The sequence below is a fragment of the Amblyomma americanum genome, chromosome 3 (genome assembly GCF_052857255.1).
Source record: "Amblyomma americanum isolate KBUSLIRL-KWMA chromosome 3, ASM5285725v1, whole genome shotgun sequence".
Classification (NCBI taxonomy): domain Eukaryota; kingdom Metazoa; phylum Arthropoda; class Arachnida; order Ixodida; family Ixodidae; genus Amblyomma; species Amblyomma americanum.
The window spans coordinates 122,351,364-122,374,542 of record NC_135499.1 but is presented as its reverse complement, the minus strand read 5'-3'; the positions used below and the strand labels follow the sequence as shown (position 1 = coordinate 122,374,542).

General features: G+C 47.9%; 1 protein-coding gene across 6 annotated transcripts in view; it reads right to left on the bottom strand.

The window, feature by feature from the left end:
* LOC144124864 (serine/threonine-protein phosphatase 2A regulatory subunit B'' subunit beta-like) overlaps positions 1-23,179 on the bottom strand; it is a 104,120-nt gene that overhangs the window by 22,512 nt on the left and 58,429 nt on the right. For 2 of the 6 annotated variants that reach the window (XM_077657781.1, XM_077657783.1), the window contains exon 2: positions 1,019-1,240. In XM_077657781.1, coding sequence (XP_077513907.1) covers positions 1,019-1,240 — 222 coding nt within the window. Of the gene's footprint in view, positions 1-1,018; positions 1,244-14,573; positions 14,719-23,179 lie in introns of those variants that run through there. The other 4 variants (XM_077657780.1, XM_077657782.1, XM_077657785.1 and 1 more) reach the window with 3 other exon arrangements.

The following is a 23,179-nucleotide window of genomic DNA, read 5'->3' as shown; positions in this document are numbered from 1 at the left end:
GAAAAAAAATCACCTGACGGGTTATTTGACGTTGCGTTTTGCAATCTGTTCACTGCTTCCGTTCGCTTCGTTCTGACACTAGCACAGTCCCGGTGCTCTAACCAGTGAAGTCTGCAGCCTAGAAGAAGCGCACTGGCCACAGGAATCGTATACACAACGGTCGTCGTCGCGTCTTATGAAGCGACCTATTTCTTACGGACAGTCCTTTATTTTCATTTAAAATTTCAAACATGAGGCCTAAAGCCGCAGTTTGTGAGGATTCGTTTGACTGCTGTCTGCCACTGGCCTGCTGCGCCATTGATACCAATTTCGGCGAATGACATTGTTTGCTAGGTATAAATTATGACGTCACAAATGCCAGCTGCCAGTGATAAAGAGGCGAAATAATGAATTGGGAAATAAATAGTTACAAAAATGCTTCCGTGTCTAATTTAAAGCAGGCGAACATACACCATCAGCACTATATAGGCCGCGGCAATTTCTCTCGACCCCCACGCCCCCGCATACCTGAAGTACCATATACCGACGCAGTGCGGAAAGGGTTATGGATAACAATGCTGTCATGACCTTATCATGGCTAACACTTCTTGCCTCTCTGCCTTTTTCGCTAAGAGGATTAATACTACAGAAATGCACAAGCAATTTAAGCATTTCTCTGCGTTGCCTGCCGGTTCGAAATCTTTCCTCGCCGCAAGGTGAAGAGTTAAGACACGTTTGGCATACCGTACACCGTGTTACCGCTGCCGGAGTACAGGCAGACCGCTCACCGCCAGTGCGCACGCGCCGACTAGTTTCGATGCGGCAGGAGTCCGCGCAGCTGCCGGGTACCTGGCGCCATCTGGAGCCCTCAAGGCAATTTGTGCATGTGCACTGGTGGCGCGCGAGCTCCCGGAGGCAATCCAGTAATGGCAACGCTAACAAGGTACACGGTATGCTAAATATGTCTATTAACTCGGATAGGCGAGTCGTTCATACTGTCGCGACAAACCCAGCGCCTGCACGAAGCCGTGGTGCTCACCCTGGTGATGGCGGCGAAGTTTGTCCTGGTGGCCCGACCATCCCTGAGGGCTGCGAAGGCGGCCTTCACCTTGACCACGTGCGCGTCCAGCTGCGTCGGCGTCATGGGCTTGCCGAGCGGGTAGTAGAAGCGCGGGATGCAGCTCGCCTGCTTGGTCGACGAGCGAACCACGCGCTTCAGCGACGCCGTCTGGGACTCCACGAACGCCTTCTCGTGCTGGCTCTGCTGGGTAGAGAGTGGGGGAGAAGACTAGGTCAGGGCTACGAAGGACATCACTGGGGCGAACTGAGCTCACGGACCAAAGGTGAGACCAAGGACGAGAACAAGAACAGACAACACGACGATCATCTTTAGTGCTTTCTTCGTCTTGTCGTGTTCGTGTCATGAGCAAAGTTCACATGATGCTGCCAAATAACCAAGCAACAACAGTGCACGTTAACCAAGGACAGCCACATTCATGGTACAGAAGCATTGCGATAAACACTTAAGTGAACACGCCTGCGTTGTCCGATTGAGCATTGAGGAAACTTGTATTGATTAGGTGAAATCACAGACAATGTCATTAGATTTCGGACAAATATCGATCTATCGAGCATCGATCAACCAATACTTGATATGCTCTCCAGCCTTTGACTGTGAAGTACACTCGTCGGCACCTCGGTCGTTCATATTAACGGCGCGCCAATAATCACCTCAGCAGGGCGAGAGCTCTTTTATCGTCCCTATCTTGAACATAGTCCAAAACGGTGTCATGCATCACACAAGTTCCCGTTTAGCATGGGGCAAGCTGGCAGTTCGAATTGAACCACCCTGCATGCATATAGATCTTTGATGAACCAGCACAAAAAGACAACGGACAAGCAGAAGGACAACATGGGTGGAAGCGGTTCCGTCCACATCGCCCTTCTACTTCTCCGTTGTACTACTTCTACTTGTCCGTTGGCACAGTAAACTAGCCTAACAGTAAGTGTTAGGTGCATATGGGGGTAATGAAGCATATTTTATTTGATCGGCGAGCGCGCTTTATCACATCGCACTCGACCTTCCTGCACCCTCCAACAGGCTGCATCGAACGGCATTTCTATCTGCTATTTCGTCGGCCACGAGTTCAAGCAAGACCCGCAGCCGGAAATGTCCGCTGTAGACACAACACAAAATCCGCTCCTCAGGTGCGCAGTCCCAACAACCGCTAAGTAATGCATGCACTGAGTGCCCTTCACCCTTTCCATTCCTCCACATGGAACGCAGTGGTTCGTTCTGCCACGCCCTGCAACAGGTTGTTCCCTCCCCGCTGTGTGACTGGACGACGGACGGAGCAAATAAACAGCGAGGGGCAAAAAGAGCAACTGGTTCAAAGAAAAGAGAAACATCCTTTTTTATTCGCAGCACGCCCACCGGAAGGGCTGAAGGCGAACGTAGGCCCGCGCGCGTAAAAACATGCGGTGGCGTTGGCGGCCGCCAGGCCTGGCCTTGAGGGTCTTCGACTGCTCTGCATGCCTTACAGGAGAGCCCCAGAATAACCACGGCGGGAGCTCGCGCGGCCCTTGGTCGGTGGGCCGGGTAAGCCTTCCCTATGTGCCGCGAGAAACGGGACACCGTATAGACGAAAGTCGTGCACGAACAAGCCGAGTGTGCCGCTCGGGAGAAAATATAGCTACGCCTTTCTTTCCCTTTTAGATCTTCCTGGGAGATTACACGAGTACGAGCCAAGTAGAGAAGCTTTTCTAATACTCGATCATTATTTTTCACCAAATATATCGAAGTTCTGAACTTTGAGAGGCACTTAACTTGTCTGTCCTTATATCCCCATGCCTTCCTCTACATTAATAAATAAAACAAAGCTAATGGTGTCTTGTCCAACTTACGACACAATTTACCAATAGCTTCTTCTTCTGTTAAGTGAGTTGAGTTCAGTTGAGGTGTTGAATGCTACAGGTGGGGTTAGCCTTGCTTTGTCTGCCGGCAATTGCTCCCCCGTAGCGTCCCTTGTATATTAACAATGTCCTAAAGCCTGTCGCATCTACCCCGCTATGCGCACAGTCTCTTATAATAGCACAAATTCTCTCCACAGTCACCATCTATGCACACAATCAATCCACACAGTCCACGTCACAGTCCACTCCAGAAGTCACCATCCATGCACATATTCAGTCAAAGTAGAACACAGGCCATTGTAGTCCCACAATCCATATACACATTCACTCACAGTATAACGTAGTCCACTCCGGAAGACACCATCTACGCACACATTCAATCACAGTAGGCTATAGTCCGTTCCTACTGTCACCATTTAGAAACAAGATCCGTGTCCTGTAGAAATGTTAAAAGAAGGCGTGCAGCCTCCCTTCTGCATGTCTGGTTTCCACTCAGGTAGACAATGCCCTGAACTGTACTGCGACGGGTTCCTGTCTTCTTGAAGGAAGCGAACATCGCATACCTTTCCGCGTTGTACTCTGGGCAGTACATAATATAATGTTCGATTTCCCCGCACGCACCACATAAAGAGCAGAGCGGAGACGATGCTATGCCCGTCTTATGCATCCATGCAGAAGTGCGAGCAGAGGCCGTGTGAATTCGATGTAGTAAGGTCGCCTGAGATCCCCTCAGTCCCTTGGTCACACATGGCTCGTGGGACGCACTCCACAGGGTACTGAAATAATCGAGCACCGTTTTCCTGTAGAGACTTTTTCCATCTTGAGGTACTTTTTTGATGGAATCCTTGAGAGAGCTTTATGGGCGAGATTGTCTGCCACCTCATTACCGTTGACTCGTATGTGAGAGGGCATCCATTGGAAATGTAGAGTAAAGGCTCTGCTGTGCAGATTCTGCACCAAGCGCAGAGAGCTTATAGACAAGGCGTCAGTAGGGAATCCGCGCTCTAACCTCTGAAGGGCAGATTTTGAATCAGTTAGAATGACAACAGGTTGAGCCGGACAAGACCCTGACTTCCGTAAAGCCGCCTCAATAGCAACACTTTCAGCCGTTGTGGAGGATACGACAGCAGTAAAGCGTACGGATCACTTACAGTCCAAAGAAGGAATATAAAAACCGCTGCGCTAGCTTGTTTGACCTTGTCCACAGAACCATCCGTGAAAATTTGAAGATGGCGGATATACTCTGTTTCCAAGTGTTCAAGTACAAGCGAACGCGTTGCTGCCAAAGGAGAGCTGCGCTTTGCGCTCACATGGGGAATTGTGACCTTAAAGTCGAGGGTCGGAAAAGACCAGGGGGGTTTCCCGTTTCCTTTGCCTTCGGACATTAAGGCCTAAAGAAATAAGAGTATTGAGTGCCAAGTAGGCCTTCGACTCATCTCTCTTGCAGAGCCGCTGGAGAAGGGATCGCCCAGCTACCGTCTCTCCTAGGCGGTCAAGATGCATTAGTAGTCTCTGAGAAGCGATAAGGGTAAGAGGTTTCGATAGGGACTCATGAAGTACTGCCTTATTCGCAGCCGCCTGAGGCTCTTCTTAGGACCTTTCTGTGGACAGCTTCGAGACGTTCAAGTTGTGATGCCGAGGGGGAAATTAAAGGTAATTGATACATTATGCGACTGACCACCAGCGCATCATGAAGTTTGACCATTGAAGAAGGATGGTTTCCCCATTGCTCACGTGCAATTCTACGGCTCACATTGAGACGGGAAGATATAGATGAAACATAACATAGAAGCGTAGCAGACTGGGCGAGTTGGTGTTCCATGGTAACAATACAATTTCAAACAGCGCTAGGCAACAGGACCAGAAAGAGGAGGAGACAAGCACGGCGCCATGTTTGTCTATATATATATATATATATATATATATATATATATATATATATATATATATATATATATATATATATATATATATTCCAGAATTAGCGCGTACGAGTGCGTCTACAAATTCCTCTGACAAGCACGCAATAGGTTTTTCCTTGCGGATTGTAAGAGTTTCAAAAGGCTTCGAATGGCGAGATTCTCCAGCAAAGTTGCCAATAACTCGCCATATTGTCGTCATAGATGAGAACACATTCTAAATAGCGCAGAATGAGGCCCGTTGCGACCTGTACAGCTTGTTCGCGTGCCGTCTAATAAGCAGAATTCAGCCTATTGAAGGTCGTCTTCAGTTGCCTGTCGTCCTTCTTCCGCACGAGTTGGCGCTCCGCCCTTCTTCTCGCTGCGCAAAGGTTCCTGAGTTTTAAATCCGGGGCCGGAAAATGATCAGGTAACTTGACCGCCGTAGTTGCTGCTAGCTTACTAGAAATCATTTTGTCAACATCACCAGAAACACGTTCTAGGTGCTCTCTGTACTTGTCCCAGTTGACCACATTGCTAATTTTAAGACCATGAATACTAAAGTCGGCAGCAAACACAAAAATCGGATAGTGATTACTTCCCATGCGGTCAGGCGCTGTTGACCAACTCACGCGGACGTCAGGTGAATGCAGTGTCAGGTCTATAGCTGTCGCTGAGGCTGGAGGCCGGAAGAAAGTGGGGCTTCCGTCATTGGCAACACACAGGTCCAAGCTGTCAATAACCTCTACGAGTTTGCGTCCACGGGAATCCGTGTTCTTTTCACCCCAAACGGCATGATGGGCTTTTAAATCGCCGGAGATGATTCGAGGAGCTGGGCAGCGGTCGCAGAGCTGCTGTAGAAACAAATCCAATCCTACCTTCTTCAGCGGAGACAAGTACACGGATGCAATAGAAAGGGCTCGAGAGTCGAGCTGTATTCTCAAAGCCGCTACCTCAATATCATCCGTGCAAAGATCGGCAACGCTTAGAGAAACATGTGGAATTTCCCTTTTTATGTAAAGCGCAGCACTTCCTGCAGGAAATGACTTTATGCTGCAGTTTTTATGAGCTACATATCCATTCAAACATCTCCCGCTTGGCAGGCCAGCTTCTGACAGGGCCAATACTGGAACACAAGCCTCTTTCAAGAATAGTTTTAGTTGAGCTAACTGACTTAAGATACCAGCCCAGTTCCACTGCAATATAAACGGCACTTTTCGGTGCATATGTGCATATGAGATCTAGGAGGTTTCACCCCTAACATATTAGATCGCAAGGAAGTTCGCTGCGAAGGTGGTAATTAGGGACTCAAATGAAAGCACCAGCTGTAGGAAGTTCTTCAGGTTACCAGGCGCCATCGCTTGAACATGTGAACGCAGGGCCCCAAAGAAAACATGAAGAAGGTCAGACATACCTTGATTTTTGAGCTCCTTATTTTGCGCAACGTACTCACTTAGAACATCGACAAAAGATGCTGACGGCGACACACTCTTGGTCGCAGTAGCTGGTTTTTTTTTTGTCACTTGTGCATATGAGGGTCCCCCTTGCCGTGGATTCTGGCTGTGATCCGGCAGCTCAGGAACATGGACACTTTTTGCTGGAGGTCGAACAACCGACTCGCGCGCACTGGACCTTGGCGTCTTGCTGGACTCGGGAATCTTAGGGACATTGTTGGATAACGCAACATCAGACTCCAACACTGGGAACTCGTCTAATCCTGGGACAAGCGTCACAGTCGGTTGAGTTTTGGGACCAGCAATAAAAGATATCCGACGGTGCAGAGCGCTCACACGGAAGGGGCAGCCTCCGAAACTCGCCGGATGATCACCACCGCAATTGGCGCAAGCCAAATCGGCCTTGCAGGTTTTAAAGTCGTGGTCGCCTCCGTACCCCTTACAGCGTCGATCCTTTGTGCAAAATTTGGCCACGTGCCCAAACCGTTGGCACCTAAAACACCATGGAGGAGCTTCAGTGAAATCTGCAACTGCGTGTTTTGTGAATCCGAGATCAATTTTTTCGGGGCGCTCTGAGTTAAGAGCGAATGTCAACACGATAGAGTTGGTAGGTTTCGTAGCCCATTCCTTTCCTGGAGACTCCACACGACGCACAAGTCGTTTCACGTACAGTACACCTTGTGGTTTCAGATAATCAAGGAGGTCGCGTTCTGAATACCACTTTGGTACAGCCTTAATAACACAGGTGTTCTTCATGTAGGAATGGGGCAACCGCACGTTAACTTTGATGCCAATAATCTGAGAGCTCTGCAGGAGCTTGTCAACCTGCTCTTCCGTCGAGACATCCAGCTGAAGAGCCCCGTGCATGGTGAACCGACTTCGAATCGGAGCTGATCCCAGCAGTGATTGAATGGCCGCGAAAAGTAAGATGGGATTCCTCTCTCTTAAATCAACTCCTTTCTCTGTGGGCTCAACCACTATCGGGATCCCTACCGTTCGTTGCTTGCGATGACTCACCAACTTGAAGCCCTCGTTGTCCACGTCAGCGATATCGGCCACTGACTCGTCACCGTCCACGATCGTTGACTCAGCCCCACTAAGCGATGAGGTCTCGAAGGACGGGTGGTCGAGTCCATGTTCTGGTCGCTCCACAGCCTGGGAAGCCATGGTCGCCTCTTCCGAGCCAGCCTTCTTAGATTGGCGTGGTCCCTTTAGGCTTGCGGCGCCGTAGCAGCCGCACTTTTCCCATATGGACAGTACCGCCTTGAAGATGCTGCCGTCCTCGAATATTCAAATAAAACTAGGTAAATTCAGCAAAATTAGGTAAATAAAACAGAGCTGAGGCGACAGTTGATCGAACAACGTCTTCGTCTTCCTCTTCTCACTTCTGGTAAGTCTCACGCCAACATAACATAATGTGAGGGTCCTATACTGGACACACATATTGCTGATTTGAATGAACTGGCGTTCCTCCCATTTGCTGCAGCTGGCGCGAAGCTTCTACAAACTTTCCCCAACTTCCTTCAATTGGCTGCAGCTAGTGCGAAGTTTCTCCGAACTTTCCCCAGCTTCCTCCCATTGGCTGCAGCGGGCGCGAAGCTTCTCTGAACGATCCCCAACTTCTTCCCATTGGCAGCAGCTGACGCGAAGCTCCTCCGAACTTTCCCCAGCTTCCTCCCATTGGCTGCAGCTTGCGCGACACTGCTCGGAATCAACCCGAGCGTACCCAAGAAAAAATTCTTGGTCGGGATTTATGTTTTCGCCCTAAAATGGCTGCCCTTAAGATACGACACAAAATCTTCAGACTGGGCCACTTCCACAAATGTTATTACTTATCCCTCCCACATTTAAAACCATCTCATCACGCCTCCCTTCGCACCAGTCACGTTAGATCTTTTTATCCTCATCGCGCACGTACCACTGCGTATTTTAATTCTTTCTTTGTCCAGACAGCACTTGACTGGAAAGGCAAATGTCGCACTCCACACCAGCACCGCCAATATCAAAAGCTCCACTGAAAATATTACGATTTAGCCCCAGTGTCATTCATTCTCGATTCATTTTTATATTGTATTTTTCCTCATTTAATACTCCTACAAGAACATTTAGGTGTAGAATAAATAACTAAATAAATAAATTAATAAGTTTCAGTCAGCCAGTTTTACTCATAGAAACATACATTGCTTTATTCGCAGGCGCTGTCAATGTTTCAATGAGTTCCCGTATCTTCTCTCCCACTGTACCCCTTGAATCTTCTCTCGGCCAATGTTTTACGATCCCGCTTCTTTGAATTTCATCTATGAGCCGCTGCGCGCGGCCGCTTCTCGCGACCCAAAAACCCGAACGACGTTTGTGTTCTGCCCATGTGCACGGCGAGCCGTAACTTGCGTATTTACGAGATAGAACTCTCTACTGTAGGTGCAACGGTGATGCAGCAAGTGACGAACAGCCAAATGGTTAGTCGTGAAGCATGACTTGAATTGAATCATTTTATTATCCAAGCCATGTATTCACTTGTCCGAGCGCTTCGCATCAACTGGAATCCGCCCGGTACTCGGCGTATTATGTGCATGCTCCTTCGGGAGCCTCAGAGCTGTTCTAAAACTATTATGTCTCGCATACTTTGAATGTCGCTGTGGAATTTGCGCGCCGTAATCTCTTGAAAATGGACATTCATGATGCGAGACATGGGAGAGGCCTTTGCCCTGCAGTGGGCGTAGTCAGGCTGATGATGACGATGCGTCCGGTAACTACACGGTGAATCTAGCCGTCTGGAAAGCGTGTACCTTCTCCGCCAGGACGCAAGGAGAAACATTCGCAGGATGAACGGGCCATTCCAGTGACAAGAAACAGAGAACTTCCGCTAGCCGCGCTCCACGGCGGTACGCGGCGAATCGGTTCCAGCGGCTCGCCGATTGACGAGCCTTCACCGACAGGCGCGTGGTTTTAAAGCGAAGCTTCCGAAGGGGGCCAAACCAACAGGGCTCGCGTATATGTTTGCGTAGAGCTCGACAAACAGCGTACCGAGTTAAAAGGCAGCGTGGGTGCGCGTAAACGCGCTTCTGCGGGCTGCGTGGTTTCTCGGAGGCTCTGACTCCGCGGGGACCTCGCCAGCTTTGAACAGCGCAGTTACTCTTGCTGGCGGAGGAACGCAGAAGAACGCGCCGCGGGGGTGCAGCTACTCCGCTCTCTCTCTCCCCTCCCTCACCTTCTGTTTGCTGGTTAGAAACGAAAGAAAAACGATGGGTAGAAGGTTATCATAATACGTGGTGCCGCCGAGACCTGTTCGCAAGGATCCGCTGCTGGGGAAAACGGTCGGTCCAAAAGGAGCTATAGTTGCGCAGTAAGGGATGAAAAGGCAGCTGGAAAGCGCAAAAGCCAGGCCAATAACCATCATCATCAGCATGACTGCGCCCACTGCAGTGCAAAGGCCTCTCCATGAAGCCTGAAATACCAAGTAGCGCGACAAGTCGTTTTAACTCTCCAATTAACCCTGTCCTTGGCCAGCTGCGGCCACCGTATCCAAAGTTCTTTACCTCACTGTCTGCCACTCCCTGCTACGCCCGCCTTCTCTTGGAATCCATTCCTTTACCCATAAGAACCAACGGTTAACTTGCCTTCGCATTAAACGCCCTGCCCAAGCCCATTTCTACGTAACTCAAATTGCTGTTACCGTAACAAGCTGGAGCTGGAGTGAATGGTGCAAGGAAGGGGGCAGTCAAGCGAGGGAAATACGACATGAAGTCAGTGACGTAGCGGAAAGCTCGAGTGGTCTGCAGTGGTCTCATCGAAGCGTCTCGAAATTAACAATTTTACTGGAGCTGTAAGTGGACATGGTATTTTGAATGGGCCTTTATATATAAGAGGCGCGTCGTTCTCTCTTGTCCGTTTTTGTCTCACTAACAAAACAAAACACCCTACTGTAATTATCAATGAATGTTGCTGGTGGCTCCTGCGGAGAAGGAAGCAAGGGTAAGGGCAACCTGGAATAGCTGCACCACCCACTGCATCAGCAAACCTCTTCGTTTTATCTCGCCCTCTCTCTATCCCCGAAGTTACCGAAATAATTGTAGCCTTGTTGACTATAATTCTTTCAGTAAAATGAATTTAAAAAATGATTGCAGTCTATTGGCCAGCTCCATTGGCTCCTCTAATGGCACGACACTGCATCGCCCGACAAATGACAGAGCCGCTACTCGCATAAACATGCCGGAAGCAAAACACAGGACGGAGCGCCATGTTTTGAAGCCTAGTCATAAATAAATTAAAGGGAGTAAGTCGGCTCCACGTGACAACCCTTGGGGAATTTCATTGGATAAGGCCAGGTCTCGGCATCACGTGGGGACGAATTTAGCGTGCCCCGAAAGAGAGAGAAGACAGCGACCGTATTCAAGAGAGCTTGACTCGATGAGGTCGGCCGCTTGACGTAATGCTCTCGCTTTGAGTTTTCTTTCCTCCACGTGTAGAGCACACACGAGACATTTAGCACCAAATGTCGCGAATAGACGAAAGGTGGAGCGCCGAAAGCGTAGTAGCTACGGACCTCGTTCATTCCGCGACGTCACGAAGATGCGGTGGCGCTGATGTCAGTAGCGACTTTCGCACGGTAGGCAAAACAGGCTCCGCCTGCCCTGCCTACCGCAGCTGCCGCAGCTACCGGCGGCTTTACCATAACTGCGCTCTGCAGAAGCGGCAGCATGTATTGACAGCTGCGTCACGGTTGGACCCGCGTAGTAGAATAAAGAGGAAAATTAACTGAGCCTTGATAGGTTTCTCGCAGATAAATACCGCATTACGGAATGGACCGCCGTAGTAACGCGCGAAGTCTGGGTCTCGATCTCCGCTGCCAGTCAATGTATTTCGCAGCAGGGAAGTCGCTGCGCCTATTGGCCGAACATTATCATAGCACGATTAATATTGTGCAAGGATAAAAAAGCACAGATTTAGCTGAGCACGTATTTATCCCCCAGGGCTGTTTTGGTGTGCACGGGGCGCCGGCAAGTTCACTCACCACCAAGCTTGAATGCGTTATTTTGTTAATAGCACAGCATGTTTTAACGTGTGTGGAAGTTATACGAAAGTATAATGGCGCGTTTTATTGCATTTAATATTTACTTGAGACGATTTCTTAATATGACCGACATAATTGTTTGATTCGAGTAGAAATAAGTCTGGTAAGCTGTGTCAATCTTTCGCGGTCACGTCGGCATGGTTAGAATAGCGTACTTTAAGTGTGCTAAAAGTCGCATGTTTTGCCATTGCATCATGCATCATAAGCTGTGAAAGAAGAAGCCGCAGGCGGTATACTAACAAAGACACGTAGCGAGATTGAAAGGGGACGCGGCAATGACAAGTGTTTTCGTTATTTACGCACAAGATGTAACCAAGTTTTGTGCAAATATGAAATTCCTATGCTAAATTAAGCAATGTGTTTTATTTTCAGCTACCTGGGACAATTCCTAGGTAATTATAATTAACACCCTCGTCAATTCATCCCCAGGTCTTGACTAATTAAATAGAAAGTGCCAATTTTTTTTTTGTGCCAGTATGTTCACACATTCCGGTTCAGTGTAATGAATTAGTTGTTATTTTAGATGCTCAGTACTTATGCATGCATCTTTACATGAAAAAATTTCTTACAAAAATAGCTGACATACTAATAATGCACACGTAGAAAAAAAATCGAGTGATTTATTACACTCTTCAACGTATCAGGATTATTTAGAAACAAATGGAATCATTACAAATGGCTGAGGGATGCCGATCGCAGAAAATGTGAAAGCTCAGAAAACCATCCCAAAGTTCATTCCCTCGTTTAAGGCCTCGTAGCTTTTGCTTTTGGTCAAATAAATGCGGCATTGAAATAAACTGAACCTCTGATCTCTTCTTTTCGTGGTCATACTAAGGTGGTGATGCTCCTTGTCGGAATCAACCCGCGCAATTCTCGTCGCGCCGGGACCATCAAAAGCGCAATTAAATTACAATTTTCGACGACAGCACATCTAAAAAGCGTAATTTTATAAATTTCTACTCCATATATAGTTTGCTATAATTTTTCGTCAAAAAACATACGAAGACCGCAGGGCTATAGGAAAGGAAAGAAAATACTTTCAGAAATCGAAAATTTTCACCAACTCGACCAGTTTAACAATGGGAGAAGTGGACCTGCCCGGTGCTTGTGGCGAAAAACAGCGCTTAAGCGAGACAAAGAAGAGTGGAGACACGACGCTGTCTTTACTTTTCGCACTGCGCGGCACATGGGTCATACACGGCAAAATTACTTTTGAAAAGTAATGAAATTGCATTACTAATTACTTTCCCTGAAATCTCGCAGAAGTAATTAATTTACACTACAAATTACTGGTCTCAGAAGTTATTGACATGAAATTACAATTACTTGCCTTAAGTAATGATAATTACTTTAAAATAACTTTTTAGTTCCGACGCTTAGTTGCCTCACTCTTCAATCAGAAGTGCATCGTTCAATGGGTAATAAGGTCCCTCCCTCCTAATTCTGAAGCATCTGTCGTCCGCGTAAAGAGCGGATGTGCATCGACTGCTTGTTCGCGCTCTTCATTCCGGAAGTGCACCGGGGCGTAGAGAAGCTGGCAATTTTGCTGTTGAACTAATTCGTTCTGAAGGCAAGTTGGCGGAAATAAATTGCATGTCGCGGTGACGCTGTTGCCTGTGTTGCCCTTGAGTTAGAAATAGGGCTTCGAATTCGGCCACAAAAGCTAGTTTTCCTGAAAACTCACTGCGAGCTTTCTTAGACGACATCATTGAGACTTCTTGTCAGTGCGGCGACGTAACAGTATGTTATGTACAAGTCTAGAGGGAATTACTTGTTCAAGCACTCGCAGTGCGTCTGCGCGAAGGTGCCGTACGGCATGTCATGGTCATGGAGCACTCCTGGTGGCCCTGCGGCGCGTCTGTGTGTGAGACCGTATGCAGTGCAGGAAGATGCGGAGCAGTCCTATGACTGCTACGCAAACTCTTCACCAAGGCATTGCTGACGCCCGTGTGCACATCACCCCTCTTCTACGTGCGCCGCTTCCCTGGAGTGCCTGGAGTGCCGGCTATTGGTGGTTGCGCGTTTTTAAGGCGAAAGTTTTATTTGATCCCTTATCAGTGATACCAAGCGTCGTTGTCTGCGTCCAGGAAAAGTGGTCCACAATCCTCAATGACGTAATCAGCGAAGAGAGAAGTTTCTCCCGAAGGTGCACATAACTGGACCATGGATTCGAGCGCGAAACCCATGAGCCACAAAACCGCGTTGCTTCTTGGCGAATAATGGTTAGTATAATGTATGCATTCCTTACGACTGTATGCTAACGAGTAGGTGTGGCATTAGAAATGAAGGAAAAATATAAATAAAAAATGAATGTTTTCGCCTTCAAAGCAGGGAAGTAGTCATAAGTGCCCTCCGTAATTTGTTCTTGCTCAGTAGACGCTCAACCGACAAACGCGAGGCCAAAGCATGGCAGATACAAGGAGAAGCAGGGACTCATTATTCAGCAAAAGTAATTTCGCTAGCAATTAATTACTTTGCCTTGAAATTACTGCTCCAAAGTATTTCATTACATTACTAAATTACCAGCCCAAGAAAGTAATAAATTACATTACAAATTACCGATAAAAGTAATTTAATTACTGTAATGAAATTACGGCAATTTAATTACTGCCATCTCTGACATGGCTCAACAGACGGTGAGCTCAACGCCAACGGTTCCCTTCACTACTGTCCCGAAGTAAAATCATTCCGGCTAATACACTGGTTATTTTACTCAATGTCTAGTGTTCAAATCGACAGCAAAAACGCTGTTTTCCACTAACCATACATACAATACAGAGCGCCCAACTATTTCTCCAAATTCGCTGTACGTGGCCAACACGAGCAAGTGCACTTCGAGAAATTACTAAGTTGAAAGCATCAACTGCTTCTGTGATTCGCGGAAACTGAGAACGCGCCTACAAGCCTTAAAAACCTTGGAACTAAACAGCGCTCCGCGACGCCGCTCCCTGGCCTCTTGCCTACCGCGAGCCGCTAGCGACTGCAGCGCCACCTCGTTTGTTTGCAAACATGATAGAGGTCTATAGAGTTACCGTCTTACTGAATGCCGCTACTCTAGCAGTAAGAGCCTCCAACCCAAGCACGCGGGGCCGCCACGGAGATAGTACAAGATTTAGGGATAAATTATTCAGACAATTGGAAATGAGTAAAATGAGGGTGCAGGATTGGTGGAGCACGATCAGAGAGTAGCTTAGCTAGAGAGAGAAGGCCCGCAAAACGTTCCAAGTTTTTTGGGCAACGCGCGTCGCGGTTACTCACGCCGAGCCCCGGTGGCGTAGGCGACCTGGCAGTCGTCGCCGGAGCATCGCTGCCCCGTCCGGGTAGTGGGCACGGCCATGCTAGTTCGCGCATGTCCCGGCCGCCGACAGCGCGCCTTTCAACGACGACATACGCCCCTCCGTTCGCCACCGAGTTGCGCCGCACAAAGATCCCCGTGTCTCGCTTGCTTCCCGCTTATCACGCGCGCTGCGCTGCCGTATTGCGCATGCCGGGCTCGGTTTCCTGCCGAGAGCCGCGCAGGCACGCGTGCGTCTGCACCCGTACATAACGCCACGGTAAAGGCGCTGCGCCGGACTTCGGAAACATCGACCCGCGGCCTACAGACTATATGTCAAAATACTGCATGGCTCATGGAAAACGTTTAACGGTACGGTATTGCATGGTATGGCATGACATTGTATGTTGGGATACGGTTTGGCATGGCATGGCACGGAATAGTATGGTGGTGCATGGTATGGTGGTGTATGGTGTCGTATGGGATGGTAGATATGGTATATATGGCGGTGGATGGTAGGACATGGTGTGGTATGGTATGGTAGATATGGTGTACTATATGGTGGTGTATGGCATGCAGAGCTGTACGTAAAGCGTTACAAAGAATTGATTACTAATATCTTTTTCTACGAAATTTAAAATGCGCTGGTTAGCTTTTGTATGGATAACGTTTTCGGTAATCCAATTATTTTTTTAGTAACCGATTACCAATGATCGGTTACCTTCTATTCGGAAAATACGGTGCAACCCCCGCTATAACTTCGAGAAGCTGAACTTGGTGGCAAACGCAACTGCTAGAGCGGAATATTCCTTTGTGATAGAGGAACTATGGGCGGGCTGCAGGAAAATCCCGCAAAGCTGTCCGAGCATGCAATCCTAAGTGGCCTTCATTTGACTAGACCTGTGTGTTCCGCGGTTCGGATTTCTTCCCGACGGCAGAACAGAATGTCATGTTCAGTGAACTTGAGCTCTGTCCCCTCAGCACGAACACCACCTAAACGCGGCGCTTTGCGTAACGTAATTACGAGTTTGTGCGCATCTTATAACCTATCACGTTACGTGCGTATCTGAAAGCTCCGCCCTTCCCTCCAGCGCGTACACCGGTAGAATCTTTGATGTCGCTGCTGATGTTATCACAAGAAAACCAGTAAAAAATACTGACGAAAACATAGAAAAACAACTGTTGGTGAAAATTAACAGCGTATGAATGGCAACAGACAGCAGATCAAAGAAGCCACACCGGCTCATTGCAGAGCACGTATATTTCTCTTATGCCAATAAAAGTGACAAGGAAAATGACGTAATAGTAATTGATTACTCCTTTGTGATTGTTCAATTACTTTTCGGTGCTCTAACTGACCACGAAATCAGATAAAGTAATTGTAATTGTAATCGGTTACTTCTTTTCTGTACCGTGTGTAAGTACGGTGTGGTGTGGTACGGTGGAGTATGGTGCGAGTGGTACAGTATGGTGTGATGTGGAATGGTATGGAATGGTATGGAATGGTATGGAATGGTATGGAATGGTATGATACGGTCTGGTGCGGTGTGATAATCTATGATGCGGTATGGTGGGATGTGGTACAGAGGGTGTGGTATAGTAGATATGGTATGGTGTGGTGCGGTATGTTTTACGGGGGTTTAATGCCTCAAAGCGACTAAGGCTATGAGGGACGCCGTAGTAAAGGGCTCCGGAAATTTCGATCAGCTGGGGTTCTTTAACTTGCACCGACATCGCACAGTCACGGGCCTCCAGCATTTTGCCTCCATCGAAATTCGACCACCGCGACCGGGATCGAACCCGCGTCTTTTGGGTCAGCAGCCGAGCGCCATAACCGCGGCAGCAAGTTTGGTGCGGTGCGGTGCGGTGCGGTGCGGTGTGGCGTGGTGTGGTGTGGGGTGGCATAGTATGAAATGGCATGTTCTGATATGGTCGGTAATCTATACGGAATGGTTAGTAACGTGTGGTACGGTATTGCGGAGTATGGTGTGGTGCGTTATGGCAATGGCATGGTGTGGTATGGTTTATCGGTTTAACGTCGCAAAGCTGTGTACGGGCTATGGGAGGTGCTGCAGTGGCGGGCTCCGAATTGAGTTCGAGCACCCGGTGTTGTTTAACGTTCATTGGCTTTGCTCATCGGACCAGCGTTTTTGCATTTCGTCTGCTTAGAAATGCATGCGCCCACCGCAGCCAGGATTCTAGTCTATAGCGTTAGTGTAGTGCAGGGGGTATCAAAGAAAGTGACGAAAAGGCCAGACGTAAGTCCTGACTCCAGTCGTTTGGCTTGCCCAGACATCACAATGCAAGGTTAACATTTTTTCGAGACACACAAGGAACGCCCGCATCGCAGGTGCTGAGTTCCAGATGCATGACGGACGAACAAGGTCGCTGGAACCCAGCACGCAGGGCATGCTGTACGTACAGAGGCATTTGCAGCCAAAACTTCTGCACCATAAGAAAGAGCCTCAAGCTGATCTCAAAGTGTGAACTGAAAATGGAAAGCCCGGAAACAAAACTGAAGCGAAATTCCGAAAAGAAGAATACAAACTTAAACTGCACCGCATTAATGAAAGCACCTAGACTATATTTTAGCCAGGCCGTGCCGCGTTATTTAGTAAACGATCCGTAAGACTGTGTGAAGACACCTGAGACTGTTTGCGCCTGAATAAAGATGACTCGACGCAAACTACTGAGTGCGATCCTCAGTTTGTTTTTTCTTTTATTTTTAATCTGGCGCTATCAAAACAACAGTCAGCTCAGCGGATTCTAGGGCGGCTTGGAAATACTAGAGGGTCGTTTGACAAGAATTCTGAAATACCTTTCAAGCACACCTAAAAAAAAGCAGGTTGGGGTCGACGCATATTCGGCACTGGCTCACGCACTCGTAGATATGAGATATGAGGTACGAGCCAGGCTTCCGCATGCTGTTTTCGCAGTCCAGAAACTGCGTGCCTGGAGGTTGGTGAAGAGGTCCGCGGAACTCTGCACACGGCAGTCTTGCCACAGCGAGAGTGTCGTGCTTAACGGCCTAGCACTTTCTGCAGTGACTCGTCTCACCGGGTGACTTTAGCACAGTTCCAGCTTCTGCTAGCTTCTCCAAGAAGCGATAAAAAAATTCAGGGGGGCACTTTGTTGGCCTAAATTGGGGTGAGGCGAAAGCATTTAGCGCGGTGTTGCTGGCTGTGTCACTGATGTGTGGTTAAGATGCTGATTAAGTACGCAATTGTTTGTGAATCTTAAATGCTGGAGACACTGGAGGGCGTTTGGGAGGCATTCGTCTGATTCGACGCCTTTCCGCAAACACTCTCCAACGTCCTAGATAAGGAGAACTACATACGCGTTGGCAGGAAGTAGCATCGTCGCTAGCAGGCTCAGCTGCGGAACGGAAGGATGGTGGTTCGAATCCCACGGTGCACAAAGATTTATTTTCTTATCGAGTTTCTGGATGTAACGCACGCCATACAGATCCATGGCCGCGAGTATAAGCCATTAAAGGATTTCGCCTTAAAAAATTAATGACCTCAAACGAACAAGCAGCTGCTCGAAGGCCTTAATGGGCCAAAGGCCTTGACCGCTTGCGCAATGGTGCACGCGACGTTGGCAGCAAAGTGAGGACTGCTGTCTCTGCGGCTCAATCCAACGGAAGGCGCGCCGTATCAAACGAGCAGCCGTGCCTTAAGGTATGAAGTGCAACGCAAAGAGCGTTGCCCCAAAGCTTCCAGACAAATACGGCGAAAGTATCACGGTCTACCACTGGCGGTAATTTTTGAGCGCGAAAGTTGAGCCACACATTTCATTGCTTGACAAACGATAACAGCTCAAGATCGACAGCGCAGATACTGCTCCTCGCTCGCTTACGCAACCGCAATGCACAACACGACGAATCTAATGCTCTGAGTTGATCCACGGCACATCGGCGGATAGAAAGAAGAAAAGAAAAAAGAAAGGGGCGTTTTAGTGCGAAAAGTTACGGGTATAGCGAGCTTGTTCTTTTCAACTTGGACGATATATTGTCTCCCGCCGCGCCGCAGGCTCTCTACTTGTGCGCAGGTGCGCACAAGTTTCGCTACCGCCAGACACGCACCCTCGCGTTGTGCCGCTTTGCACGTTTGTAGAGTGAGCACCCTTGCCTCCGTCTGCGTTAGCGTCGTGATAGCGTCACCTTTAGCTTGCTGTTTCCTTTCCTTTTTTTTTCTTTACGGTAGCTCCGACAGAGTGGAGACGTTGTTTACCTCCTCATCGCCAACTATGACATATTGGGAAAGGTTGAAAGGTTCGCACGATGCCGTACGGAGACGTCTGCGCTTACGGCGCAGAGCTCATAACCATGAAGAAAGGTCGCGACGCGTGCAGGCTCCCCTTATGACGAAGGCATCTGTGTCCGCAATGTGAAAAAGAGGAACCGAGAGTGGGCACGTTGCAATTGCGTACGCTTTCTCTCTCTCTCTCTCTCGTTCTAGCTCCATTTTCCTTTCCCTCGCAGCATGGTTCAGGTGTCCAACCGGAGTGATACATTTATGGCGTCTTTATACATAATTCTAATTAATTTAATTTACCCTAGCCTACCGCAACGAACCCTGCCTGTAAAAAAATTAAGTCAAGGCCGTTAGACGGTATTCTGAACTGAAACATTCTGCATAACTGCGACGAGTAGTGCGCGTGAGACCGAGCAAGCGTTTAACAAGAGCTCACACTGCAAACAGTGGCCTTAATTAGCTCTAGCTAGGCGTATACGGTGGTATGCGTCATCGCGACTCACTTTCAGTCACGAGCGCTTCCTTCAGTGAATGACAAAACAAGCCCGCATTAGTGTAGGCGAGTCGAATGACTTCCTATAAAGCCCAGCCGTAAGCTAAACGTGGCGGTAACAGGAGTGACAGCAGGCCTGATAGAGAAGTCGTTGCCTTCCCGCAAAAATGTATGAGAAAGACCCGATGTGGAAAAAAGGGCGTGGGTATACGGGCAGTTCACTTCATTTGCATGCGCATCGCGTGTGTTCGCCAAACAAATGTGCGCGCCCTTCGGCAGTCATCAGTGGCCTACGGACAGACGCATATCAGAAAGTTTCTTGACTCCCTGGCCGTCTGCTGGCCCATGCGAATGCAGCTACAACTCTTTATTTTCTTGAGTCCTCACAAAGCTTGTGACATTAAACCACAGGCGTCAAGCATCGCGCTAACAGGCCCGACCTTTCGGCCGCCATCGCATATTTGCGGAGTCAAACGCTTTGTCTACAGAGAATACGTGATATTCATTGCTTGCATGCAAATGAGTGTCTCTTTCCTGGCCTTTCCTGCATGTGCGTGACACGTTCTAAAGAAAGGAAAATAACGACTCAGCGGAACCCCAGGTCGCAGGAAACGATGCCTTTCCCGAAAGATGGGGCCCCAGCTCAACAGTTATTATGGTGCGGCGAGGGTGAGCGCGCGCATTCAAGACGCCTTAACAGTTATGGTATAGAGGTGTCGTTCCATGCTTTCTGATTCCTCGCATGGTGGAGACGAGTACAGGGTGATACAGCTATGCTAGTTAACAGCTGGGGCCGTATTCTCGAGCGGATGCCTTTCCAAGTGAGTTGGCGTCGAATTTGATTGACAGGAGCTATTACTTCCGCAGGATGCGCGCCGTATACCTTCCCCGGATGAGGACACCCGCGGCGCTGACAAACCGCACGAGAACAGGCCAACCGTTCTGGAATACATCTACTGCAGTTACTCTATGTGCCTATATATGCTTGCCTCGACGGTCCTTTCGTTACTCACCGCGCGCACGTACACGTAAGTGCAATATTAAGGGCAGCACTGAGTTTGTACTCAAGGACTTGACGGAGTTGATCTCTGCATCGTACTAGAAACTGCATGAAATGGATAGTGATTTTAGCAGAAAACGCCCCAAGAAAAAAACAAAGGCTTACGATTTAGCATTGCTAAGCAGGAAATATTGTGCGAAAGCGCGGTTTTTCGCAGGTGGACACCAGCGCTGGTACTTCAAAGCGCAGTTGATGTGTCCATGTCCACTGACCAAGGGAGACAATTATGCGCCTTTCCTTTGCTAAAATCAACGGAGTCTAAACCTTCCGCTGGTTTTGAGAAAAGGAAGGAAAGGCGCATAACTTCCTCAATTTGTAAGCGGACGCCACGGCCCACTCACAGCCCGATAGAGGAGTCCACTGACCTAGTGAGCCCGTTACAATTACTAAAGCGGCTGTTTGGGCTTGTTGGCATTCTTTTACCATATACAATTACTAGTCAGAGGCTTTACACACATACACAGAAACACGCAGCTGAAACCTGGGGAGAGCGGCTAGAAGTGAATTCGCCCTAAAAAAGAAGGTAGCTTTCTCACTCAACACTAACTCACCGTATAAAACTAAAGTATTGCTTAACATACAGCTTGCTCTTGTCCCTTCATAAGAGAGTTTTAGTGTAGACAGTGTGCAAATTTTCATTGATTAGATTAACGAACCACAGGTCACTGGGGACAGTGAAGCATATGATATAGGCAGCGAGGCTTCTTTCACTTTAAGGCTTTATTACAGTGTGGTTTTTTTCCTTTCCCCGCCTCACGCAACATTAGCTAAATCAGAGCGCACGTATAGGCAAGAAAGTGCGACGAAAAAACTTTGTTTGTCGTTGGAATAATTAGGGGAAAAAAAGAGAGAAATAGCATGCAGAATGTGACTACTGTTCGAGGCTCCCGCAATTTACCTCTGCGTAAGGAATGAATTCAAACATCCGGCCTTATCGGGAGGTGCAGAAATGGGCCTCGGGACCGGAAGACCTTCCTTCATTGATTCGACTATCGCGGTTTGCACTTAGAGGACGAAGCATTGATTAAAGAAACACGCACATAAAAACTATTTCGTTAAAATTATGCCGCTGAGCAAGGAAGATCGACGTGCGAATACCGTATGGTCCAACTATGCGCTCTAAACACAAACACGCCATTGTGAAAGTAAAGAAAAGGAGTAAGCTGTTCTTTAAAAAGGAGTAAGTTGGTGCTCTAGAGTACGGCTTGATTTCTTTCTACTCCTTTCTTTTCACCCGCCGGATTTGCCGTGCAATCAGAGACTTATCTCGCCCCCCTGATCACATCCGAATTCTGCAAATGTTCAGACATCTTGGTCCTGCCTTAAAAAAAGAGAAGAAAACTTGCAAGAATGAGTTGGAATAATGCTCACCGTGTTATTATTAACGCTACCATTTCGTTCCTTATCATTTTTTTTCTTGCAACTTTAACTGCATCGCAGACTTTCTTCGTGTAGATCAGCGTCTTCAATATCTCCTGTCATAACCTAAAATTACGCGTTCACCTCCTGGCCATAGGGGATACTGTCCAGGCGAGACTGCAGTTGTTGCAAAAATTTATTCAGACAGTCCATGACAGTCTATAGGCAGTCTATGGACTGTGTATTGAAATTTATGCGAAGGTTTGTCATTTGGGCCAGGTAGACGCGGGAGTTGGTGCTTTCGGCAATGCAGTCTGTGTTCATGTTATCCAGCCGAGGTAACACTCTGCCCAGGAGTGGATACGTGGGGATGGCAGTGGGTGTGATGCACCAATCGCTGCCGCTTCTTGGATTAATATCTTTAATTCATACTAACAAGTTCTCAGGTGAGGGGACAAAAGGAAACAGTTTCTGCTTGACGAGGCCCTGCGACCTGTACATTGCTTAGCAGGCGGACATAACAGTGTAGTCGTATATGTAAGATAAACAATATACAAGGTGTTTCACCTAAGACTTTACACAATTTTCAAAAATAGGCTTTTTGAGTTAGAAGAGCACTCTTTTCGGCATACCATTGTCAGCGGTGCAGCCCATCAGAATACAGCTAAGACGTGCTAACTAGCAGGGTGGTTAACTAACATCCGTATTACTGTTATTAAGGAGTCTAACTATTACTGTTAGACTCCTTAATTATTGAGAGGCGTGTAGCCCACCGTAAGTTGTATTCATATCAGTTTTTAGAATTTCGAAAAAGCAGTTACCCTCGGCGCTATGACCCAACAAATTTAGGTTACATGGCACCAAAATACATGCACTTTCGAGAAGCTTACAGGCAAGGCAACCTCTCCAATGCACATAACTCATCGAAATAGCCAAAATTTGTTGGATCACAGCGCAGAGGGGAACCGCGTTTTCGAAATTCTAAAAGCTGATATGGATATCAATTAAGGTGGGTTACACACCTCTTAGCAATTAGGAGCCTTACAGTAATAGTTTAAAAGCTCACTATTCACAATTAGTTAACCACCCTGCTGTTAGCACGTCGTAGCACTACTGTGATAGACTACACCGCTGACAATGCTTTGCCGAAAAAAGCGCTCTTCTAACTCAAACTCAAAAAGCCTATTTTTAAAAACTATGCAAAGTCTTAGGTGGAACACCCTGTATGAAAATACCGCTATATGAGGCGGGAAAGCAGGCAACGCTAGAATATACTTATAGACCACTGCAATAAAATGAAAGGAATAAATGTAGCAAACGAAGATCGAAGCAAGATCATTTAAGAGAAAGCAAGCAAAAAGAAAACTAGTATTTCCAAGAAGCAAACTCCGCGAAATGGTAATGTATACACCAAACACGAAT